A 26,392-nucleotide genomic window follows, 5' to 3' on the forward strand; every position below is an offset into this window, starting at 1 on the left:
GCACTCATACATAACATTTATTCTCAGTGTGTATAAAAGTTTCACAACTCAAGTTGTAAGATTTAGGTGAGTAAGTATTTTTTTTCTTTTTTTTTCTGTTTGTCATTCTGCATTTAGTGATATTTAGTAATCAGGCAGTTTGTCAAAGGACGAACTGTCTGATAACAAAAGGAAAAAAAAAAAAAAAAGAATTTAGATTAGCATTGATTTTTTAATAGACAGCACTAATATAGATAATCTAGCTCTGTATGAATGAACTGTTTCAGTCTCTCGAGATACTGTCCATAAAGTTCAACATCGTTATGGCCTGCACCTTCTACCCACAAGGGTTCCACTGCTCTCGGACAGCGTTCATATATAGCAAGGCCATGTGAGAAATCAATCACCTCATCATCGGTGCCATGGATGACTAAAACTGGAGATGAGATCTTTGGAACTTTGTCGATGCTGGAAAGAAAAAAAGAAAAGAAAAGAAAAAGAGGATTAAAACAATGGAATACTTTGAAAATTAGAGAACATTTCAATACATAAAAACAAATATATACAGTGGTACATTTTAAGATAAATATCATCACCATCATTATTTAAAGTTCGTCATCCATGCTGGCCATGAGTTGAAAATGGTTAGACAGGATCCAATAAGCCAGAAGACTTGTTGGATCCTGATATAGGAGCTACACACACACATATTTTACAACATTTTAAAATATGTTAATAAAAGTTTTCTCCAGTTTTTTAAATAACCAAATATTTGTAGAGTAGGTGAGGTGTATGTGAACATAATTTTAGCTGACTTGTGTCATGTTTTAACTTTCCTCTTTCAAATATATTGACAGCATCAACATGGCAAATTGCAATCTGTCACAAGAAATGAAAAGCACACTGTACCTGTGGCTCTAGTTACCCAGCCACAGTGATTTGGAGATCACCAGTTTCAATGTGCCTACATGAGTTCTGTGACCCAGAGAAAGAAACAGTCTCAATGGTGAGGTGTTGTTAGAACTGAGTTTGTCAAGTAGGTTCAGGATATCAGCAATAACAACTCCAGTGGGATCATGATGACCATCACTGAGCAGATCAAAGTGACAGAGTCAACAATCAAAAGAAGGGCCAGTTCAGGTCCAGCAAAACCTAGCTGGGGCAACCAGTAAGTCTGGTCAAAGTACTTGTTGAAGAAGTTGAAGCCCTTTGAGAAACCTGCAATGATCTTCTATGAGAAGAACTTTGACAAGACCAGAAGGTAGACAGGAGTGACAGGGACAAGTAGCTCTTTGCAGACCCCCAAGGAGTTGCTCACAACAAAGCACACTGGGTTCCTATTGTCTCTGAAGGAAAGTCTGTTATCATACACTTGCTATACAACAACACAACTAAAACCCATACAATCACTACAAGTGCAAACCCTCTTCACAACATCCGATGATCTGCCATGGTCGTTTCTTCATTTGGACTGACGTCGCTAACCACTTAACAAAAGATCAGAAAAGACTTCAGCTCTGACAAATTACTAACTTTCTAGAAGCTCAAATGTAACACAATAATTTACAGTAAAAGAGCCTCTAAACGGTAACCCAATCTGCTAAAAATAACACCGCAAATCTCTCTCAAATCAGACTGTCTTAAAAAATGCATATTACATGGTTCCACTTTGTCTGAAATAGAATATGGGATGATCACAGCTGGAATGGCTTTCATCAGATATTTGTTTAGTTAAAATTGACCTGAGGTTAACATCTATGCAATGGTGGAATTGGCACACACAAATACCCAGGGTCCTATAAAGACAGACAGTGTCCAAAGGTCAAGAGTGCTGACCTTTCTCCCCTATCTAATAAATAAATAAATAAAGATACTATATATTCCATATAAGGTCATAGATTGAGGAAGACAAATGACAGTTACAATAACATTCTGGTGAAATAATAAAATCATATTTATACAAGAACCCCTCACCCACCATAATAAGAATTGAAGCTGATTAAAATGGCCAGAGAGTCTTAAGACAGCAAAAACTAATTACCAACACATCCCCTGCTTAGTTTCATGTTTAGCTTGATACAACAATAACATGGTGATGAAAAACTAGTTGCTGGTTAGTGACCTTTGAGTCATAACTTTTTTTTTATTAATTTACAAGCCGTCTAATGAAAACTACAGTTAAATTTTCATAAAATACAGGAAATATCCCAAACCATTTTTTAGATAAGGTAATCAGAGGAAGAAGGGAGGCAATGCTCATGGCCCTTTCAAGTTTTCCAGGACTGAGGAGATTAATTTTCATCTTGTACAACTGACCCCAGAATGCTCAGACCCACCTGGAGATCAGACCCTGTCAACAAATACAGAAGTCAGGATCTTTAACACAAATGTGAAAATGGTTCTGCTATATGCATGTGAAACATGATAAATCACAAAGTTCTCTAACAATAAACTCCAACATTTGTAAACAAATGTGTCTGGAACAACCTTTGGGTGAGATGGCAAGATAGACTCACAAAGTCTTGTGGGAGCATTAGAACTAGCAACCTATCAAAAGCCAGATCAAGAGGAGAAAATGGGGTTGGCTGGGACACACCTTATGGAAACCGGTTTCCAACATTAAAACTACCAATAGACAACCCCAAAGAAGAAAGAAGTATAGTAGACCAGGCAACTACACCTGGGACAGCTGCAATCCATTGCCAAAACTCGAAGTAGAACGAGGTCTCTTAATGTTGCCCAATGCTCCACATGGAGTTATGGATGCTAAATAATGATGATGATAAGAGAATGCAATTGATTCCTTTCTTAGGGTTCAACAACCATAGCTAGACAGGAAGATTTGGCGTGAGAAATGCTGCTAGAGTGATGTAATCCTGGTGCATGGGAGGACTGTTGACTGAACTCAATTTAAGCAGGATCATTTACCATAGATAATTGTATGGCTTTTGGGAGGATATATGCTAGAGTTTACAATTTAAAAAAAATCTATTCATGGTGTTAAATAATTGACAAATATGCCTCCGACAATATAACAATTAGTTTATCTCAGATTTTAACTGTGGGCTGATATGGACTCAGTTCATCAAATTAATAAAAGAATCACAAGAAAAAAAAAAAGGAAGGAAAAGAAACCAAAGTTATTTCTCATTAAGCTTTTTCTAGAATGTAGTTAAAACAGTGTAATTAGGACACCATTTGAAATCCCACCACTTTACGTCTATATATATATTAAGTTTATGTTGTACAATATAGAACAACTCAAAATGTTATGTCTTAATGTTATTGCTGACCATACCATACTGGTCACTTGTGCTCTTGGAATACTAAGAATGGAAGAAAAAATGCTATTTACTAATTAATAGTTCATAACTCAATTGTGAATAAGAAAACTTAAATCTAGCTTGGTTTTCTTGCTAAAGAAGTATAACTGAAATGCAAATATAGAATGCAGTGTTTTTGGATCCTGCAAAGTGTAAGTGGGCACCCAAAAGTAAAATATTTGGAGTCTCAGTTTACTTTTTGCTATGCTCTCAAAATGAAACAGGAAGCTGCATGTGATGTGGTAGTGAGAGTCACTCCTATATTGAATAGTTTTTACAAATTTTATCATTGAATGTTAAATATTACGTGTAGCTGTCTCAAGGCTGTTGTTAATTAGACTGGTTATCAACTCAGCTCTTGAGTTGTACAAGAGGAAACAATTCAAAGACTATAAAAGTGAAAAAATGCTGGAAAGGTAATGTCTTTTATGAAGGAGACAGAAGATTAGAGATGCATTATATTGGACATGATGCATATGAACACTGCGCCCTTAATTCAAGTAATGTCCTAAATACACTGTTTATCCACATAATGAAAGAAGAGCCATGCGAAATAGCCTTGTTTTCTTTTCATAGGTATGAGAGACATGTAAAGTAATATGCTTTTTGCTCTACGTTTATTACAGGATTACAATTTATGACTTAAGCAGTTCATAGTATTAAACTACTTGGTGAGCATGAGCCAAGCAGAAAACTGCTGCATGAGCTGCCAGAAATAGCAGCCAAACTTTTCACAAACCCTGTCTACCAACTTTAAAAAATGGTACATTGAATAATGTAGTCCAGACACACAGATACACTGTTTAAGAGAGACAGAGAGAAGCTTGAATGTTTTCATTGTAGGTTTGACTTGATCAAGGCTGAAAACAATAACTTAATTGGTACAAATTACAAACAACTGAATGATGTGAAAATACTCATGGAGATTAATATTACTTTTAATAATGTTACTTAACCTCCTCACTCCTCTTTACAATCCTTATCTCATAGTTTGATTTACTCAACTGTGTCACTGCCTGGTTGTAACCTTATCTCTATCTCAGAACTGGTCAGTGGATTGTGACCTTATCTCTACCTCAGAACTGGTCAGTGGATTGTGACCTTACCTCTACCACAGAACTGGTCAGTGGATTGTGACCTTATCTCTACCACAGAACTGGTCAGTGGATTGTAACCTTATCTCTACCTCAGAACTGGTCAGTAGATTGTAACCTTATCTCTACCTCAGAACTGGTCATTCTGTAAAAATGATTAATAGTTACTAGGTCACAGTTTCGGGAATGCAATGTTATTTAGTATTAGAAATTTAAGACCTTTGGTCAAGTAGTCCAATACCCCAAACACATAGCTATCACTTTCAAATTAAAGTTTCAAGTATCAGTTTTCAGGTAAGAGTTTTGAATTTGGTTCAGTTTTACTGCCACAGCTTTGCATTTGCTCAACGTATATTAGCCCTGTTCATTTTATTCTCACTGAAAATAAAGACCATGTATGCTTCAATGGTTTGCATTAAGTAGGTTATCTGTCTGCAAAAACTTGTTTCACATTTCAAGTGAATCTCCCCAAATCTGAAATTTTCTCAGAAATCAAATACAGAATACTAAAAATAGAACACATACTGTTCTTGAGTTTATGGTTTACTTTCTTCATGCTGATACGAATTAGTTAAGATACTTGAAGTGCTTCTTATGATCTACGGATCTGACTGATCTTAAATGCATGTTAAAATTCATATTGCATTAAAATAAGGCAGCATTAGTTACGTTTATAAAACAAGCAAGACTTTATACTTATCAAAAATTAATCTCGGTGACTATTCTTTAAATGTTTTTACTTATTTTGTCCCAGCCTAAATTAATCTTAGTGATAGAAATGAAAGAAGCTAATTTATATTGTGCTTCTCAGAGAAGAAACAGAAGCAAAATTAAAACTCGTTTTAATCAAGCCCAAATTTAAGTCATACTGATTACTTAAGAACAAAGCCTAACATTTGAAGAAAGGAAACAAATTTGTCATACTCATTCATTTCTCAAATGGCTTCACTTTGTTATGAATTTACTTATTTAAAATTTGCCATCCAGTTCTATCAATAATTATTAATAACATTCAGAGATTTGCTTTAATTATTGCTAAAAGGAGATAACAAATTATGAACATATCGAGTAATGATGCAGTTATTTCTAACAAATGTCTGCGATTAGTGTCAGTCTGAAATCATTAATGGAAAAATAGCACTAATGAATCACTAGAGATATATGATAGTACCAAATAAATTTGAACTTATATTTCCAGTCTACAGTATTTCCAGACTACTGTAGACAAGTAGTTGAGCTAAGTTACTGAAGAACTAAAAAGAAAAAAAAAAAAAAAACTTTATATGATATATATTTTAAAGAAAAAATTATTGAAAACAATTAAACAAAATTTGATTTAACGAGATCATGCCACAAAAATCAATGAGGTTTCTTAAACTGTCTACCTCTATACTACAGAAACGTAAATATAATTGCGGTGTTTCAATTTTTAGAAAGCCATAAATTCAATGATGTAAAATATGGTCATGTGTTATGTCTGGATGAGGACAGCTGAGTGAGGAAGTGCTATACCCTAACAGTGGAAGGAACCTGTGGAAGAGGTAAACCCAGGAAGACATGGGATGAGGTGGTGAAGTATGACCTTTGAACGTTGGGCCTCACAGGGGCAATGACAAGAGACCAAGACCTTTGGAGATATGCTCTGATTGAGAAGACCCAGCAAGTAAAGTGAGATCGCAGCCATGGCTGATGCCAGTGTTGCATGTCCAGCCTAAAAGTACCCTTGATGCATCGGGCGATATGATATGCTTGAGAAAACCTGTTGAGTCAAGTAAAACCAAAATTGTAGCTGTGGCCAGTGCTCCCTGACTGGCTCCCTTGCCAGTGGCATGTAAAAAGCACCATCTGAACATGGTCGATGTCAGTGTTGCCTGACTGGCTCCCATGCCAGTGGCATGTAAAAAGCACTATCCGAATGTCACCGATGCCAGGGCCGCCTGACTGGCTCCTGTGCCAGTGGCATGTAAAAAGCATGCACTAAACTCTTGGAGTGGTTGGCATTAGAAAGGGCATCCAGCTGTAGAAACATTGCCAGATCAGATTGGAACCTGGTGCAGCCAGTGGCTTTCCAGACCTCAGTCAAACCATCCAACCCATGCCAGCATGGAAAACGGATGTTAAATGATGATGATGAAAGACATGATTAACAGAAAGGTAAGTTTTTAAAATCATTTTGAAAACATGGCGAGGTGACAAAGCACATTTATGTGAAACCAGTTGACTCAATCATACAGAATATTTTATAAGATTATCAGAGAATGTGAATTTTTGTTTTCTTTTTAGAAAATAATAATTAAAAAATGAGTTTACTGAACTTTCTGATTTCAAAATGAAACTATCAGAGTGCAAAATAAAATCTTGGTGAAACTGAGATGAAAAACAAAGTCTCTAACTAAAAAATGGCTATCACAGGAGTTATTCTGAAGACTGTTGTTTGGTAGAAAGAAATATAGTAAACTTGTTATTTACATATTAGAGGCATGGATTGTCATGAAATCATGTGCTGAAACAGATGTTGTGTCTTGGGAAGGTCATTTTGCAAATAAAGCCACATGCACTGGCTCTATTCCATTGTTTACTTTAATTCAGCTAAAATCAGATAAACTAATTAACCAATGAACTGACTGCTTGATTAAAAAATTTGGCAATGAAAGGATTCTGACAAACAAACTGACTGATTGAGCAACTGGTTAATCAATTTGTTAACTGGTTAAATAGTTGACTAATAATGGGAAAAAGTGCATGTGCTTTATTGGCTAGGTGATTGTCCCACAATTGTAATACAATCCTGTTGAAAATGATTAAATAATATTTTGTTTTCTGATAAGACAGTTATAATGTGTTTGCTTAATGAAATCTGTTCTGAGTAGAGATAACTATGGCTTCTCCACATCGTAAGTAAAATCACAACTATATCATAAAAGTAATATCAACAGACTTAAGTCACAAAGAGAAGACCAAAGAGATCAACAAAATATCTTCTGTCCTTTTTTTTCTCTCCATCTTTCAACAGTAGCTGGCTCACAAATGTTAAATAGACAAATTTCCAGACTGACAGGCACAAACCTGGAAGCACACATGTATAATAGATTTATAATATATAAATATGCAGAATGTGCAGAAGGATTAAATATGAATAGAGAATGAGAAAGACAATTGATTTTCTTGTTCCCAGATACTCAAACACAAAATATAATCAGATTCATTGCCATAAGCAAAAACATTTAGAATAGGCAATAAAATCAAACAAGAAAACAATTTTGAATGGATTTCAGATACATATATATAATATAAATATGTCTGAAGAAATTATGTGAAATGGCAATGCTATATCTTGAAGACCTGCAATGCAGCTATATTCAGAATATCCCTTTTCAACAATATTTTTGCATCATGATATCCCATTGAAAGTCATGCACTAGCACCGCTTTTAGTGTCTTGACCTTGGTCAATGATAGCCAAAACAAGAACATGTATCAATGAAATCAAATATGAAAAATGGCAGGTGCAGACGTTGCTGGTTGTGTGGTAAGTAGTTTGCTTCACAACCACATGGTTTTGGTTTCAGTCCCACTATATGACACCTTGGGCTGACCAAAGCCTTATGGCTTGATTTGATGGCATCCAGTCATATATATATATATATATATATATATATATATATATATATATAATCATCATCATTGTTTAGTGTCTGTTTTCCATGCAGGCATGGGTTGGATGGTTTGAATGGGGACTGGCAAGTCAGTAGGCTGCACCAGGCTCCAGTCTAATCCGGCAAGGTTTCTACTGCAGGATGCACTTCCTAATGCCAACTACTCTGAGAGTGTAGTAGGTGCCTTTAATGTGCTACTGGCACAGGAGCCAGTCAAACAGTACTGGCATCGACCATGGTGCTTTTTATTTGCCATCGGCATAGGAGGCAGTCGGCAGGGACTGGTTTCGGACACGTTCAGATGGTGTTTTTTTATATGTGCCACCGGCACGGGGAGCCAGTCAAGCAGCACTGCATCAGCTACAACTACAATTTTCATTTTGATTTGATTGATTTTACTTGACTCAATAGGTCTTCTCAAGCGCAGTATATCACCCGACAATTCAAGGGTACTTTTAAATGGGCTGATTATGCACTTTACTTGCTGGGTCATTGGCTACAATTCAATTTGACTTGACTCAACAGGTCTCCTCAAGCACAGCATATTGCCTGATGATTCAAGGGTACTTTTAAATGGCCTGGTTATGCGACACTGGTATCAGCCATGGCTATGATCTCACTTTACTTGCCGTGTCTTCTCAATCACAGCATATCTCCAAAGGTCTTGGTCTCATGTCATTGCCTCTGTGAGGCCTAATGTTTGAAGGTCATGCTTCACCACCTCATTCCATGTCTTCCGGGTCTCCCTCTTCCACAGGTTCCATCCATGAACTATATATATATATGTCCACAGCTAGCCACCTACACTTTTCTCTGCAAAATAGGGGTAGTTTATCCTGTTCAGGCTATATTATTAGCATTATTCTGCGATTGAGAATTTAAAATCACTTCTTTAACTTTCTAAAAGACATCTCAACGCTTCTAAATGCAAACTTCGTTTGTTTATTTACGTTTGTCGTAATTTGAATTTAATATATATGTGTGTGTGTGTGTATATATACTCACACACACATGTATATATATATATATGCAAGGCTATATGGTTAAAAAGTTTGCTTCCCAAGCACATGGTCTTGGGTTCAGATCCACTGCATAGTACCTTGGGCAAGTGTCTTCTCTTATAGCTCCAGGTCACCAGATTAAAAATTCAGGTGACTAAAAAACAAAATTATTTCATCAGTTTACACTAAAAACCTTAATATCCATACATACAACAGAGAAAGGTGAATGCTCACAGAAATACACATTATCAGTCGTGAAACGCACAACTGAGAAAAGCCCCAACAATCTCCTCCAATATATACATCAAAACCGAAAGAAATTAATGGAATAACAATCAAAGATGCATATACAGACAAGTTAAAACTAATCTATTAGAACTATAGAGAATTCAATACAGAACCAGCAATATACCACTGAACAAACTTCAGATGACCGATGTAATTTACAAATATGTTGCAAAAATTGCAACATAATACAGGACAAAGCAGACATGGAAATGTTTTATTAGAATGCCAACTCAGAGTGGGTTATAGTTGACAACATAGCTATCTTAAATCAAATTCACCACTAAAAGATCAGTCATTGAAGCTAAAATAATAACAAAATTTAGACAAATATCACATCTTAGTAACAAAGGTAGCCAAGTCCTGATAGCAAGAAAGAAGAAAAACAACAAAAACACTACTATTAATGATAAATTTCAAATTTGTAGATATGTATAAGGTAATTAATTCACAACTGCCAAAATAACAATAAAAGATAACATATGCCACTCAGAACTACTTCTGAGGTCCAGAAATATTGAAGGAGTTGGGAACAGTTGCACTTTTAATAATATTTGTCTGTAAAAGCAATTGCCCATATCAATACATGTGTGCAAATAAATGATAACATTGTTGTCCAGCAGATGGGCGACATATTGAGTTTGCTATTGGGTTTATAGCACTTTTGAGGCACAATGACTATAAAGTTAAGATAGTGGACTAATGACCATAAGTTACAATTACAAAATCTTACAGCCATGGTGGTACTTCAGTCAAGGAAGAAGTGAATAGGAATACTGATTTAGTTCTTGGGTAATGTTCAAGCAATCAAAATATCACATGCACACACATTTAAAATTGTGTTGCATAAAAATGCACACTGGTTTTGGTAATGTGAAATGATTACAAGCATTCGGGTTATGCAAATTCCTTTAGATGGTAATCTCAAATAGTATGTTAAAGACATTTGGTAATCCTAGTTTCAAATCTAAATACATAAAGCTAAAAAACAGAAATCCTGATTTAATATATTTAGGAGAATCTAAAATTACCTACTCTCTGAGGGTTATAAATCCTGTCTGTGTTTATGTGCTATGCTGAAGACACTGAGTCCAGATAAAATGTTAACTTGGAATAACAATCAGCTTTGGCATGTCTATATTGTTAACATTGATAGCACCTCAACTATTCATGGGTTTATATATACACACAAACACACGTGCATATACATGTAGCAGCAAATTTGAAATGGAATGTGTAACCCGAGACAGATATTGACAAACTGGCATATGATGGTATGTGATACTTAAAATAATAATGGTTGCTACAAGTACCTTGAGCCATCTTTAGGCCAATAAAGGAACAAAAAAAAAAATTAATTAATGGGGTGAACAACTGAAAGCAAAACAGAGTAAAAGGAAGTTAGATATGGTGTTCATTATACAGTATTATGAAGATTTTACAGTTTTACAGAAAATGCTATAGAAGAGTGTTTGGAGATAGAAATAGGTAGCAAAGATCGGAGAGAAGTTATTTCTGTAAATATTGGGGAATACAATCCTTTTCTTTATAGGCACAAAATTGAAATTTTGAGGATAGGGGATAGTCATTTAAACATATCAGTTATATAATAAAAGCATTAATTTCCAAGTCCCAACATAACACTCAGATTGTTTTGCAGTAACTCCCATCACAAGTTTCCACAGAGGCCACCACTTAATCCGCAAGACAAACTTGAACAGTCTGGACATCAAACTAGAATGCAGTCTACACAGAGACTATATCCTAGGTAAATAACCATGGTCACAGAAGAACAATGTATAGCACTGACCCAAATAAGGTTCTGACCTATCCATTATATTGATTCAGGAGTTGATGTTGAACATTCAATGAACAAGTTCCATACTATGTCGCTTTGTAAACATATCTAAACCAAGGCAATTCAACAACTTCTCAACACTTACAACATTATCTTAAGAATGATCTCCAAACAATGATAAGGTATTTAGAAAAGCGAAGCTTATCTGTTCTATCTTACATCCTTTCCTTTTGCTAGTTTCTGTCCTTGCACTGACAATACAAGGGCACTGCTTGCAAGCGTGTAGTCGATTGTGGACCCCAGTGTTGATTTGTACTTATTTTATATCAATTCTGAAGGAGGAAAGTGAATTCAAATTCCAAGCTACAAAGAAAGCATTTTTAGTGATATAGAACTTTTAAAAATGAATTACAGAATCTTTAATGTATTCATTCCTAAATTTTCTAAGCATGAACTAACATCCCTGATTAGCTGAATGTAGTTTTCAGACATCGATAATCTCTAACTGTTTTTAGATACTAGACTGCAGCAACACAGGAGCACTGTCTTGTCTTCAAAGGCTTAGTAGACTGTTCAGGTCCCAGTATGGGTATACTGGTACTTACTGTATTGACCTCAGGCGAATCAAAGGCAAAGTGTGGAATCTTAACTCAGACTATAGAGGGATGCAACCAAATAACACAAGGTATTTTTTCTGATGCTCTACTGATTCTGCTATCCACCACCTTCATATATATATATATATATATATATATATATATATATATATAAACATACATTAGTTCCAGTAGTACTGGTTAAAATGGTCATATACATAATATTCTACCTGAAAAGAATATTGGTGAAACTTGGTAAATTTAAGTAATGCATTCATAAGATTGGGTTTATTTGTAATTTTATATATTTAATTTATCTTAAGCCTGCATTAGTTTTCAGTAACGTTACACCCACCACCACCATCATCATGCTAGCAATTCTTAGCGGTTATGTCCAGCTGCACTAATCAGATACCAAAGCTGTGTGATTTTGGACAACTACTAAATTATTTTCATCATGCATTTCTGAACAATGTATTGAACAGGTTTTCGTTTTTGTCCTCTGAAGACAATGGGGTTTTGAACTTTTGACCTTCTGACTCATGTATTTAATAAAATCACATACATTTTGAATAAAAAGAACTTCCACAAACTAAGGTGAAATGAGCAATTCTTAAAAACACGAATAGAAAATACTTCTGAAAGAGGTTGGCACGAATTGGGAAAGAATCAGTATTTCATTGCTGTCCTGTATTAAGCTTTAGGTTTTTTGAATAAATTTCTTGAAATACTTCAACATTCTCCCATTATCGCTATTTTAAAGAACACCAAGAAATGTGAAAAGATTTTCATGGATACTTTTCTAGAATATAATGGTGTGCGTAAATGCACTGAAACAAATTAGCCTATAAAGACCTGCAACTGTATAATGTATATCGGTGTATTCATACGGAATGCGAACTATATGCTGAGTAAGGAATGCGTTGCTGAATAGTAATGTAGTGAAATATGCGACAACTGGGATAGAATGAGTCAAGTAATGTCCTCTAGTTGTGCAATGTGTTTCTTGCCTTTTTTTAAACCAGAGATATCAGAGTAGCTAAGTGTCAATATGCATTATATATATATGTATATATATATATATATATATATATATATATATATATATATATATATATATATAGGGAGAGAGAGTACAACCATGTGAACTGATCAACAAAGGTACCAAGGGAAGAAGTGTATCTAACTGAGGGATACTGAGAAAGAAGTTATTCTTCTGTGCATACCCAGTCCCACACAAGGTGTGGGTGGGAGGCATCTATGTAACACTTTTGTAAACAATACAACTTGAGAGAGAAAAAAAAAAAAGAATACATTTTCCCAGTTGGTATCGAACACTATCACATGCTGACCAAGCAAGTCAGTAATCTAACACCTACCCTTCATTCAGGTACATTGCTATTTTTGGATTCAGATGAAGTATACAGTTGTCTACCTGTTTATAGAGAGTTTATTTTAATATGGGTAGCATAGACAGTCCATGTAAAATTTTCCCAGAAACTTAGCTAAAGTTGACAGCTAGAATTAGCTATATCAGAGTCTTTGCTTTTTAGGCTGGAATCTTCAACAATCTGAAATGGTTCTGAGTCAAAGGTCACATTTTTGAACCTACACTTCCTTTCATTATTGATCGACTTACTGAGGGGGAAAAACATTTATGTAGTTTTGAGAAGTTATAACAATACATCATCAAACTTGGCCAAAGTCTCACAGAATGTGTCGTGAAAAACAATATAAAATCCATTTGAACAGAGGGAGACAATAGAAGAGTTGAGAAAACATAAGTAGCCAGGTCAGAACTGAGAACACAAGATATTATTTACAGAAGAAATGACACGGTTGGGACATGTGGAGAACTAGGGCACAGCAAATATCTTTAAATCAAAATAGATATAAAACTAATGATTTGATCTACATTGAAATATATAAGGAACAAACAGAAAAGAGATGAACCCTCCAAGTTGCAGTGCAAGTAATTCAAAAAGAGCCAAAACAATGCTGAGATGATTAACAAATGCATGTTCGTTGGTGACCCTACCAGTGTTGGTGGTACAAAGAAAGCACCCAGTACACATTGTAAACTGGTTGGTGTTAGGAAAGGCATCCAACCATAGAAACTGGTCACACCAGCCATCTCGAGCCAGGATGTAAAGCAGATATTAAATGAGGACACTCAAGATTGCATACTTTAGATTCTTTTTATTCCAAGTGTTTGAGCCATATTCTTATGAACAACTACAAGATCTTTCTCATATATACATACACACATACTTATATAAACATACCATACACTTGTTCAAATACATAAGCTACAAGAAGCTATCTTAATAGCTTCCTATACTGTTCTTATTGAAAGAAACCAATCATTTTTGGAAGATAGCTGATTGAAATGTAATATAAATGGTCTGCTTCAGCTTCTGGACACAATGGTTCCAGTGTTCTCAATGTAAAATCCATTAAAGGAACTGGCTGATAGCAAATTGGTAGTCAGTGGTTGAATGATCAACACCTCAACAAGAAAAAGTGCAGGATTAGTTTTTATTGTCTTAGGAAGGTGAACATTGTTAATGTTAGTTTATTCTGTATGCGTGGGTGTATGAGGTGTTATAGATTAGGGTGTTTGTAAAACATAGTTAAGGTGAAATCTGAAAAGGTTGAGTATGGCATAATGAAGAAATGTACAGGGAATGAGCAAGTTTAATATGGTGGTGGCTGTCAAAGAGAAACAAAGAAAGAGAAGAAAGAAATAAAGAAGTGCATGTAATGATAGGTTTGAATGGAAGCTTTGAATGCAAGTTGTGAAAATGAACGTGTTTAAGTAGCAACAGAAAAGAACACAGCATGACAATAAGTACAAGACAAAGTTTACAGTAACCATGAAAAGCATATGGTTTTCTGATATAAGTAATCTAAGGTGCCAATAACTGATGGTGCACTAAATCAGATATGAGAACAACCTTCCAGTGTTGGGGTATATTTGTGCTTCGTTGAGAATCAACTGTGGCTCAGAACTAAAACCATCCTCGAAAATAAGTAGGGACATTTTTGTAAGGCAGGTGAACAATGAATGCGCATGTGGTATAGTTACATTTCAATTAGGGTGGCAGGGAATTAACACAGAAATTACAATAACTTACGGTTACAACAAAACTGACAGCGACTAACCAGTGTAGGGTTAATGATCAAACCACTCAGAGATATAGGGAAATTGCTGTCTACATGTTACACAGACTACACATATGTTTGATTCACTTTAAAAATCAGTTAATGTAGTTTGTCACACGTGTGATGTTGTGTCTGAACTTGATACATGGGGTAGGGGGTGGGTTGACGAGGAAGTTCAAGAAATGTTAAGCCAGAAATAAAATGAATTTTATCTGTTGAATTTGAGATTAAACAAGCTGAGATAAATTTGGTATTTCTTATGAAGGAGAAAAAAATTTTTTTAAATTGTCATGCTCTATGTATGCAATGAATACCAGTGATGCAAATGAGAGTAAAACAGCCTTAGTTAATGACTGCAGACAAAGTGGAGTTAGCGAGAAAGAAAACGTGAAATGAATATGGTACAAGTATGCTTGTATGAGTTTCTTTTATTCTAACATACATGTAACTGGAAAGAACTAATTCAACAGAATTTCAAGTTTTCTACACCAATACAGTTTTGGAAGACTTGGATTTGAACAACTTTTAAACCTGACAGATTTGCAGTTGGAAGCCTTTTCTATGAAGTGGAGATGGCAACTACTCTCAGTTGAGCAAACTGAGCAAACAGAATAGGTACCACATGATTTCGTTAAAATTCAAGGAACTTCTGAACAACTATCGAGCAACCTAATATTATAGTTACTAACTCCAGCATAGAAAGAAGAAAAAATAGGAGGATAAAGATTCTGACAGTTTAGTCTTTTTATTTAAGTTACATCACAGTGAAAGCAACAAATCAACCAGACCAAGTTTTTCGAGTAGACTGGGCTCTAAGTCTCTAACAATATAACCTCTCAGGGTTGATGATTATGCTACACCATGCTCCGACCTATATTTCCTTCCTGTGTGGTAAGCTCAACATACTACCCAGTTTAATAGCATCTCCTGATTCACAAGTGACTTTAGTAGAGTTCACTGTTTGAAGGATTTGAATTTAGTGGATATCACATTCTTGCAACAAGTCACCATCCACAGCATTTTCTTATGCATTGTATGAATACAAGTTGAAAAGGTTTTCCAGCAGACGTCACTACCAGATATTACAAAAGCCTTGAGCTGTAGGTAAAGCCTTGGGAGGTTGCCCAACTGACTGGAACATGATCTCCTATCTTGTTCCCTCTGTGACTGATGCCAAGCAAGCACAAGATTTTGATGATGAAGCCAGTGACAACAAACAAAGCTACAAACAGGAATCCAAGGATTCAACCATACCTGGCTGTGAAACTTCTACACTTAACTGCTTGCCTTGGATCAAAAGCTTCCTGTAAACATGCAGCATGTGTTAATGGAGCTCTCTCTCTCTCTGTCACTGACTAACACTATCAACTTTTGGTGCCTCCTGCAAACAAATGCCATTTACATGCAACATATAAACATCTATGAACAGAGACTTTGAAAGCATTCTCCTATGGAATCATGCCAATCCAAGCTGAAACCATTATATCATTTTGCTAGGGTTGTTCCATAGGTCCAGAATATTTAGATTAGGTTTTAACTCTTCAGTGGGGACATCATGTAAACTGTCATTGCGATCTGGTGATTACAATTCAGCTGGGATAATTATTTAGCACAGAGCAAAAACCGGAACAATTGCGCCAAAGCACGTTTTCTGTAGTAGCCATTCTTCCTTATTGATCATAGGTTGGTCCGAAGGTGGGCAGCCACCTAACAACGCCGTTTGTCAAATAGTGAAGTAGTTTCATTGTTATCTCTGGGGTTTCCATCATTGACAAATTTCTAAACTGGATGAAATCTTTGTTGAATTTTGTCAAGAATAGACTGTTTTTCATCTGTAGTCTTGAATTGAAGATATATGGTGATATGGTTAACTTTTATTGCTAAGTCAGAAGGTATAAGAGAGTAATTGTACTTTCAGCATTTTTAGCTCCTGTCACAAATGGCCTTCAGCTACCATCAATATATACATAATAGGCTACATGTTTTTGTATATATACTTTATTTTCTGAGTAACACTTTAGCATTTGAAGCTGTTGAATTTATTCCACTTTATAAAATTTACACCTTCTAAATCATTTGACACAAGCTGGAGTTGTTCTGTTTATTTCTTGTTGTCTCATAATGCTTAATGAAACAGTTTGAAGCTTTCTAAATTATCCAACAGCATTTCAACTTAATTTACTCTAACAACGTCTCTATTTAGTTGTTCTGTTTGTCTTTTGTATTTGGAAGTTCATTCTGCTTAATGCTTCACTAATGTTTTAGTAGTCATAAAGTTTGATGATTTGCCGTGCATTGCAACATTTATAAGAGATTTCTTCATCATTATTGTAACCCAAACAGTTCTTTTGAGGTGATTTGCAGCCACACTGCAGAACTTGCATTTGATTTGATATTTTTTTCCATTAAGACCATAAAAATCTTAGTAAATTTTCAAAAGGTCCCCACTTACTTGCTGGAGTTGATCTGCTTATTTTTTGGATTCAAAAGTTCATTCTATCCTCATTGTCTCATAATATTTTAATGTTCATAAATTCAGATGGTTTGCCTGGCATCACAACAACCATAAGAAATTTTGATGCTACTTTAGCATGTAGTCTACTGCAGTATCTGTAATCTACACCATGAAATGACTATCTGCCTCATGTTTACACAAGAAATGTTGTTCTTCATGAACTTCTGCAGTGAATCATACCAGCACAGTATTTTGGGAGTGATAAATATAATTTGCATATTTCCCTGTTATTTTTGCACATATATTTACTTCCGCATCCTCTATCAATTTCCACCAGGTACTACAGTTTTATTATGATCTTGTCTCTACCAGCATACAGCCACAATCACCATCCACATTGAGAAACACTTGCACATATACGGACAATATACAACTCAAAGTTTCATAGATGCTATAAAAGCTAGACCTCACAATCACTGACAATCTTTCTGGACACTCACACCCCTACAATATAACAAATCAACAATCCCAAAACCGGCCTTTCTCTTCAGGGTCAGAATGCACTTCAACTCTGAATGGTTGCTACATCTCTACAGAATCCAAATGAGACGCAATGGAATACAGTTTTTATATCCAAGATAATGCTCCTATTGCTGTACACACATCCAAAACCGCATCTAAAATAATGTCACTAGATTCACTGGTGAGGAGTTGTTCACCAACTTTTGGCCCAAAGATATGCGGTTTCCTTACTGCCTTTTCAAGTGATTCTATAGTGACCTTTGTACTTCAAAACTGGTTGGTTTTGCTAGTTCCACACAACTCACTTGTGTCTGCTCCCTACATTTTCTACCCAACCAAAGTTCTGCACTAACCCCGCTTTTTTTAAAAATCCTTTCAAGACATCAACCCTCTAAAATTCTCTCTTTGCATATGTTTCTCTTATCAATTAGCAGTTGTTTAAGAACATCTACCACATTGAATACACTGGTCTTGAAAGGCCTCTAAATCAAGCCCCTTCCTCCATACCAAGGAGAGAGAGAGAGAGAGATAGAGAGAGAGAGAGAAAGAGAGCGGGAATATGAGTGACCTTCTATGCAGACACTTGATCTTTAGAAATAGCAGCCAATATGAATTATACCCTACCAATTTTGGCAAATTTGTTGTATTCAATAACAGTGGAAAGTAATTGTTGAATGTGTATCTTTGGCTAGATGTATTTCAGATCCGGGAGTAACTAACTATCAGATATATTCTACTTCGGTATAGCCATGCAATAGTGGTTATCTGTGTGCATGGAAAGGAAGTTGCACCTAGCTTACCATCTGCTTTTATATTATTGAAGTCTTATGTTGAAGCATATAATACGGATTCAGTTTCCTTATTGTGATATGTATTTAGGTTTTGTGCTTGACTGAATCAGATCTAAAAAGTAGGCCATTTCAAAACAGTTTTTTTTAGGATGTCACTGATAAGTGTAGGTGGTTATTAGTGGATGAACTTGAAACACCTGAGATCAAGGCTCTGTTGGAATAACAAAGTGCTGACCACATAATGAAATATACCCAGTCCATGCCTTAAAGTGGCTGGCAATAGAAAGGACATCTCTCTGCAAGAACCATGCCGAAAATCATAACAACAAACATTGGAGACTTTTTCTATTGTGCGTCTCAAATGAAGAAAAGCAACATGTATAGAGAAGCTGTATGGGAACATACCTGTCCAACCCACATCAACATGAGAAAATAGGTATTCAATGATAAATGTAGGCTGGAACAAACTAGTTATGCAGTGCTACTTATGTGGCTAAGTGGTTTCCAAACAAAGTTAGCAGGTTTGGTTTTTGTATGGATGACAGTACTCGAAAGAACAGTTATGTGACAATTCTAAAACTTGTAATGACTTGTTTAATTCATATACAAAATACTATCAATTATCCTTGCCCAGAAAAAAGAAATTCAAAGAGATATACAAACTGCATTATGAAATGCCTAAATTTATATATGAAACTAAACAAGCTAAATCTGATACAAGATTGTTTAGTACTCAAGATTCAGCAATTAGATTTTTATTTTGAACAGATGTTTTCAGTTTTGGTATTTGATAGCTTTCACACTTAAATTTAAGTCTAGTTGTCATAAATAACATTAGTTAATACAAAAATTAACTACTAGATGTTCATTCAAAACTGACCGAAAAGATATTTTGCATAAACTCAGATGAAAAATGACAGGTTGGTGTGTTGAATTTCTTAGGTGGAGAGGAAACATTGGAAAATAAGTGGAATGTAAATAACCTCAATGCTCTCTCTCTCTCTCAGTGATCGGCTGTTAATTAAAGACAATCAGTGATCATAAGTCCATTAAAGCATTCATCACTATTTTTTTTTTGCATTGGTCTGGTCTGGAGGAAGGTGTTGTGCCCATGGCATTCATAGGCCCACCGTGACCAGTGAGAATAATGCAGTTAGTTGCTTAAGAAACACTTACTATTATTATAGTTAATGAAGTACTCCTCACTGTAGTTAATAAATTATCACTAGCCACTACAGTTACCAGCATTCAAGATCTAAAACCATTGCAATATGTGGATTCCCCAGTAACATTTCCAGCAACATATTATAAATACTTCTTCAAATACAGTGAAAATGTGCACGAATATGACCAGTTCTATAGCCAATTCAGAGACAAAGAAATAGTTTATAATGATGATGAACAATGGAGTTATAGAAGTTGGATTGATACTCCCTCCTCAAACCATGTTAATTAGAAAAAACAGCAAATTGCTATCACTGGAGGTTTTATAGTGAATGGAAATTAAATCTAGGCTATTTCAGTGCAGTGAAAATATTTGGAAAAATGTGTGTGTGTGTGTGTGTATATATATATATATATATATGACATAGAAACATATAAATGAAACTTAATTTCAGTTTGGGTATGCCAAATGCATAGTTTGAAAAAAAAAAGCAACAAAAAATAAATAAATAAAACACTGAATGCAATATGTAATACTGAGAAATGGAGCAGAAAGAATGTATATATGATTAAAAATCAGAACTGAAGTAAAAAGAAAAGAATGAAAGAAGAAAAGAAAAAAAAAAAGGAAAACTAGCAAACATTTTATAGACCATATGTTGCAGTTTTGAATACACAAGATAATGAACAAGAGTGGGAGATGAAATGTTGCAGATTGTAAGCTGTAGAATTGTGGAAGTGATGTTGGGAAAATAGAAGTTGCTATCAAAATACAGAGAGGTAGCATTGTACAATGTATATGGAAAAGCATTATGTAAATAATGAAACCAATTAGTGCACAACAGATGCAGAGGCATCTCAACAAACACACATTGTATAAGCAGTACAAGTATTGGACTGCAACAATGGATCATTGGAGTGTAGATGACAGCTAGAAAAATAGACTGAATGCAAGGAGAGAATGCAATTTTATCTTTATTAACTCCGAAAGGATGTGTTGTTGTTAAAAATCTTATAAATTATAATGAAGACCTATCGCTGTAAGACTTGTCTGCGATGATTTCAATAAAATTCGCTGAAAATAATTACATGACGAAATGTCTGATTACTGCAGTCGAGGAAACTGTATTGATACTGACATGTCATATAAATGAATGAGAACTAAACGAATGAATATTGCAAGTTCGGGTTAAACTGGAATAGAGGCGGATAAGACAAAGTTAGATCGAAAGCTGACCTAAAAGATAAAAGGAAGGGAGATAACTAAGGATAAAGGATGAAGAGCAATGTACATAGCCATAAGCTGTTAGACAAAAGCAGGAAAACAATTGAGAACTAGTCAAAAATACTACATATATACTATATATATATATATATATATATATATATATATATATATATATATATATATATATATGTGTGTGTGTGTGTGTGTGTGTGTGTGTGTGTATGTGTGTATTGGGAATGAAGCAGTAGTGAATTTGTGATATTGTTCTCACGTAAAGAGCACACTATTGACATTCTTCAAAAACTTAGCAACGTTGAGAAAATGTACGCTTGAAAATGAAATAAAAGACGGGTGTGGGTAGCAAATTTATCTATGATGAAGATTGATCAACGCCAACGGGTGGAAATTGGAAATTTTGAAACGGAAATCTGTCAAATTCTGTACCAAATGCTATAACAGTTTATTAAGGAAGCGGCGCAATCAATATCATTTTAAAATTCAAAAATTCAAAATGAAGCCGTAGATATGTGGCAAATTGATTAATATTTTTTAACAGCAGTTTATCCAATTACTACAACTATTTTTCTTTGGAAATCAATTCTAAGATTCAGAAAGAAAATATCGCAATGGAATTGCTCTGATCACATTCAGATGTCTTGTTTTAAAATAGTGAAGCCCACTGAGCAAATTGAAACAGCTGCAAACCAAACAAAATTAAACGAATGAGCTTCGAATAATTCCAGATACATTAAAAGCAACACCGAGAGAGAGTCTCTACATGATACTTCGACTTGCTAGAAATAACAGCCAAATCTCTTTCAATTAAGACTTGTTTTAGCCACACCCCTAAAAAGGCGGGATGGTGACGACTGGAATGCTTTTTGATCACGTATCTGCTGGAACAAGGTTGACCCATGTCTAAACACATGGACACACAAATTAGTTAATTAGTCCATTCATAATAGATCCTCGGCTGAGATTGATTTTGATGAATGTTTCAGGGATGCAAATATATTTGCGATATCTAGAGGATTGAATACAAGTGTAGGGTGAAAAAAAAAGAACAACCCCTATTGAAGTATGTCAGCAAAGATCATTGAAGAGAACATGCAAAATATTGGACAAATCTAACATTTTACTCGCCTTACAAAATAATATTACACGTAACGGCCCACCCCATTAGTTTCACACACACACACACACATATATGTACTTCGTATTTTGGTATTGGCAACGAGAAAACAATCCAAGCATAGATCAACGACAATGTGTGTCATATAATCGATAGAAGAATTATTAAAAAATACTGACACAAGTTAGGCTAATAAAACAAACTTGCATTAAGAGTTAAATAATTAATTAAGCATTAGCGTTAATTAGAGGTCATGCATCCGGGACAAATAACAGATAATGATGTATCGACATAAAAAAAAAAAAATCTGTGACAAATTAATTATAATTATCACCCGCTTAAAGTTTAACTGACAACTTTTCTCGTATGTAAACTTTCAGTTGCACACAAAACTGGTCCTCACATACATACACATATATAAACTTACTCCAATGAAAGCGAGTTGAAACTTCAGAAAATTTCAGCTCAAATCATTTGTGCTTATTACCGAGATAAAATTGTAGCTTTTCAAATAAGGTTGTACCTCAAATGACCATTCATTTAATTATACCGCATATTAAAACGATCAATTTAATAAGACTGCACCATAAAATCATTTTAATTAGTGTGTATCTATACTAATAACAAATCAGTGTCAAAAGTTCAGCTAATATATATATATATATATATATATATATGTAACATTACTTAGAAGTAACATTTCAGAAAACACACCCAAATTGCAATGACAACTGAAGCAATTTATGTAAGATTTTGGGAAAGGCTGAGAGAAAATATTTCAAATTCAGATGCTGTTAGTTAATTTGCTACACTGTTTAATAATATTTCAAATTATTCTCCAGAATAAATATCTCGTAGTAATTCATCTTTATATCCGAGATTTTAAACAGCTAAAACTACGTTGGTTGGCACGCTTCACACAATATCCGAGTTACAAACTATTTTAGAAATCTACCATCGTTACTTATTATTAAATGAGATAAAGTGATAATGTTTTTTTTAAAATTCTGACTCAGACGGAAAAGATCTATATATATATATATATATATATATAACAGCTTATTTTTCAGATTTATTGTTTGCTTCAGATATTTAAATCGAGAAAGGATTCTATTATTAAATCTAGTACAACTGAATACAGCCTCGCAATGAACCTTTCAGAAATATGAACATAAATTTAGGTACAAGGCTTAATTTTTACTTCTACCTAATTTGTCTGACATTTGTCGTAGGCGGAATGGACATAAACACATACTGTGACAATTCATTCTATATACAAAAGAAATGTTTTTATCTTATCTCAAGCGTATGCTTTTGTTGATAAGAATTCGAAACTAAAGCAATACCTACTTTGGAGAATTGGGGTTAATAACAATAGTAATAGTTTCAAATTTTGGCACAAGGTCTGTAATTTTAAGGGAGGGGTTAAGTCGATTACACTGACCCCCAGTGTTCAACGTTTCTGTACTTCTTTTATAATAAAAAAATCCTAACAAATATCACATAACCATTTAACATTTCTTTGTATATTGTTATGCTTGTGGAAGTTTGCCCTCTGTAGATATGTTTATATGTATCAATAAAAAAGTGAAAAAGGAATGTCAATGAAATTGGTATGGAGTTTCCAGTATCATTCATTATTTAACAAACAGCTGAGAAAGGAATGGTACACACATCCGACACTTAAAAGAGGATAAAGAAAAACCCGGCACTAAATTAAATAATCTTATATCACATGGAATCTATGGGAGAGAGAGAGAGAGAGGCGATATGGTGGTAGCTTAGCATATTTTTAGTGTTAATAACCTAGAAACTAATTTCTTTTGCTCTTAACAATTTCAATGTAGCATTTCACACGGAAATAATATTAATTTTTTTTCTTCTTTAGACGATTTTCAAAATTTTCTTATTACTTTTTGCCAAACAGCAAGAGGGACGTATTTGTAATCTGAAATAGCAATATGACACTTCGTTTCTAGATAAAAACCCCGCAGAATCACGAGGGGGAAAAAAAGAGATAAGAGTTTCTTAATAGACACAGTTATCCAGAGTGGTGTGTTTGGTTTGAAAAGGCATTGGAGACGAGGGTTCGAATCGAAGGAATTGTTTGATCTGTTGTCGTCGTCAAGTGGGTGTGAAAGTTGATTTGCACTGAGTCAGCCAAGTCTGTTGTTAGTGTTGGCACCCACCAACTAATATCAGTTTGCCATATGGTTTCAACACCGCTGTTTATATGCCAAATGTCGCTCCCTAAATGACTACATACTCAAGAAGTTCCCTAAACTGTCAGAATGTGTGTGTGTGTGTGTGAGCGCGCGCGCGCGACGGATATGATGTAGATAACAAGAACAAAAATAAAAACTGTTTCGATAAAAAAAGAAAAAAAAAAACGATATGAAAATAAAATTCAATTTCCTTTTTTTTTTTTTTAAGTATATATACAATATCAAACAACATAAAAAATTTGCATTAAGAAAATAAAAATCCTAACATGTTCTGTGTTACTTATATAACAAATATTTATCAACAAAATCAATCTAATGCTAATTTACGCTTTGTCAAAAAAAAAAAAAATGTTAGAGAAGCAGCATTTTATTTGTAGGTGTGTGTGTAATAAACTAACAAATTATTACACTTAGTTAATTAACCCTCTCCCATCTTGTTACACACATACAATATCTCTCTCTCTCTCTCTCTCTCTATATATATATATATATATGTTGGTTTCGTGACGTTTAAGTCGTTATACACACACACACGTATATATATATGTGTGTGTGTATATAATCCAGGGGTTAATATATTTAATGCCGAAACTACTGGCCTGCAATTCAGAGAAGGAAGTAGGTAGTATACTGTTTGCGAATAGACATATGTGATAAGATGGACAATAAATGTAAAGGGTCAAAACCGTAGCAATGGAATTAACATTAAAACAAATTATTATTTGAGAGCGATGCAGGTGGAGAAGACAGTTAAAAAAATGAAAAGAAATAGCGTTTAGAGGTGCTAATTAGTTCGTTGCTGCATAGTTTGAGTTCGATTCCCGCCGGGATGAGAGAATCTTTTTTTAATTTTTATTCCTTTCTGACTACATCGATGAAATAAATAGGGGTTAGATATTGAAGCGGGGGTTGATTTAATCGATTGTAATTCTTAGAAAAAAGAACAAAATGTAAAGAAAAGAAAAGAAATGTAGTCTTGTAAGGTTTAATAATACAAAGAAATCATTTTTCAACAGCAAACAGGAAAACATCATCTTTGACTTACCTGGGGAAAGCATCAAAAAACCAAGTTCGTTTTGTATCCGGAAAAGCCAAACGTACACCAGAGGTAAGAGGCGAATGTAGGATAACAGCTCCAACTTCAAATCTCGAAGCGAGATCCACGGTAGGAACCGTTCCTATACTTTGTCCGTACAAAATGACATTTTGTGGACTGATGCCATAACGAGTCCGCAGGGCTTGCAAAGCCGCATCAATATCCGAATAAAGATTTTTCTCCGAAGGTTTTCCTGAGCTAGCTCCATAGCCGGAATAATCGTAACTAAAGATATTACAGTTGATTCTAGATCCGAGTCCGATATAAAAACTACTCATTTGTCCTAAATCGACTGCATTTCCGTGGCTGAAAAGCAGAGTGAAACGAGCGTTGGGTGAACAGCGAACAAACATACATGAGATTCGGTTTCCCCGTGTAGTTCTCGTCATGAATACTTCGATACAATCCAGTTCCTTTTGCGAATACTGCCACTCTGCTCTTTCTGTGAGATGCAAACTGTACCGTGAGCCTGTTTGGTCCGATACGAGAGAATATGTCGGTTCTGGAGGCAGAAACGCCAGTTTGGCAGCGATACGGGAGGGACATGGCGGACAGCAAAAAAGACAACAAAGCTCGCTGAGAGAGAGGCCGTTCATACCTTAGGTTTGGGGGCCTAAGCAAATGGTGAAAAAAAAAAAAACAAACCAGGCTGTTGAGTACAGACTAAGCAGGCACACAGCCACTTTTAAGACGACAACGTAATGCAGAACATTCAATTTACAAAGTATAACCTAGACATGAGACGTATTCAACTGGAAGCAAGTAAGACGACTATTCAATATGACGTCACATGCCATCGACGGGAAAACGAGTTCGACTGCGGATGTACCAAAATCCACATCCGGTATTTTCTAATAGTCGAAAAGACAAAAAAAAAAACCAG

General features: G+C 34.9%; 1 protein-coding gene across 1 annotated transcript; it reads right to left on the minus strand.

Moving 5' to 3' along the window:
- LOC106870786 (alpha/beta hydrolase domain-containing protein 17B) lies at window positions 1-26,294 on the minus strand. Its single transcript, XM_014916983.3, has 2 exons — window positions 25,459-26,294; window positions 1-447 (listed from the first exon to the last, which is right to left on the minus strand). Exons 1-2 carry the CDS (start codon window positions 26,103-26,105, stop codon window positions 225-227), a joined length of 870 nt encoding a protein of 289 aa, XP_014772469.1. The 5' UTR covers window positions 26,106-26,294; the 3' UTR covers window positions 1-224.
- Between the last annotated feature and the right edge of the window lie 98 nt (window positions 26,295-26,392).

This window comes from Octopus bimaculoides, chromosome 15, assembly GCF_046866305.1.
Source record: "Octopus bimaculoides isolate indiv1 chromosome 15, ASM4686630v1, whole genome shotgun sequence".
NCBI classification, from domain to species: domain Eukaryota; kingdom Metazoa; phylum Mollusca; class Cephalopoda; order Octopoda; family Octopodidae; genus Octopus; species Octopus bimaculoides.

Bases quoted from the DNA above. Each gene is read 5' to 3' on its own strand.
- LOC106870786 (XM_014916983.3), bottom strand. From the start codon at position 26,105: ATGAACGGCCTCTCTCTCAGCGAGCTTTGTTGTCTTTTTTGCTGTCCG. The intron at 448-25,458 runs GTAAGTCAAAGA...TTTTCTTTCCAG, and splicing joins TTTTTTGATGCTTTCCCCAG to CATCGACAAAGTTCCAAAGA.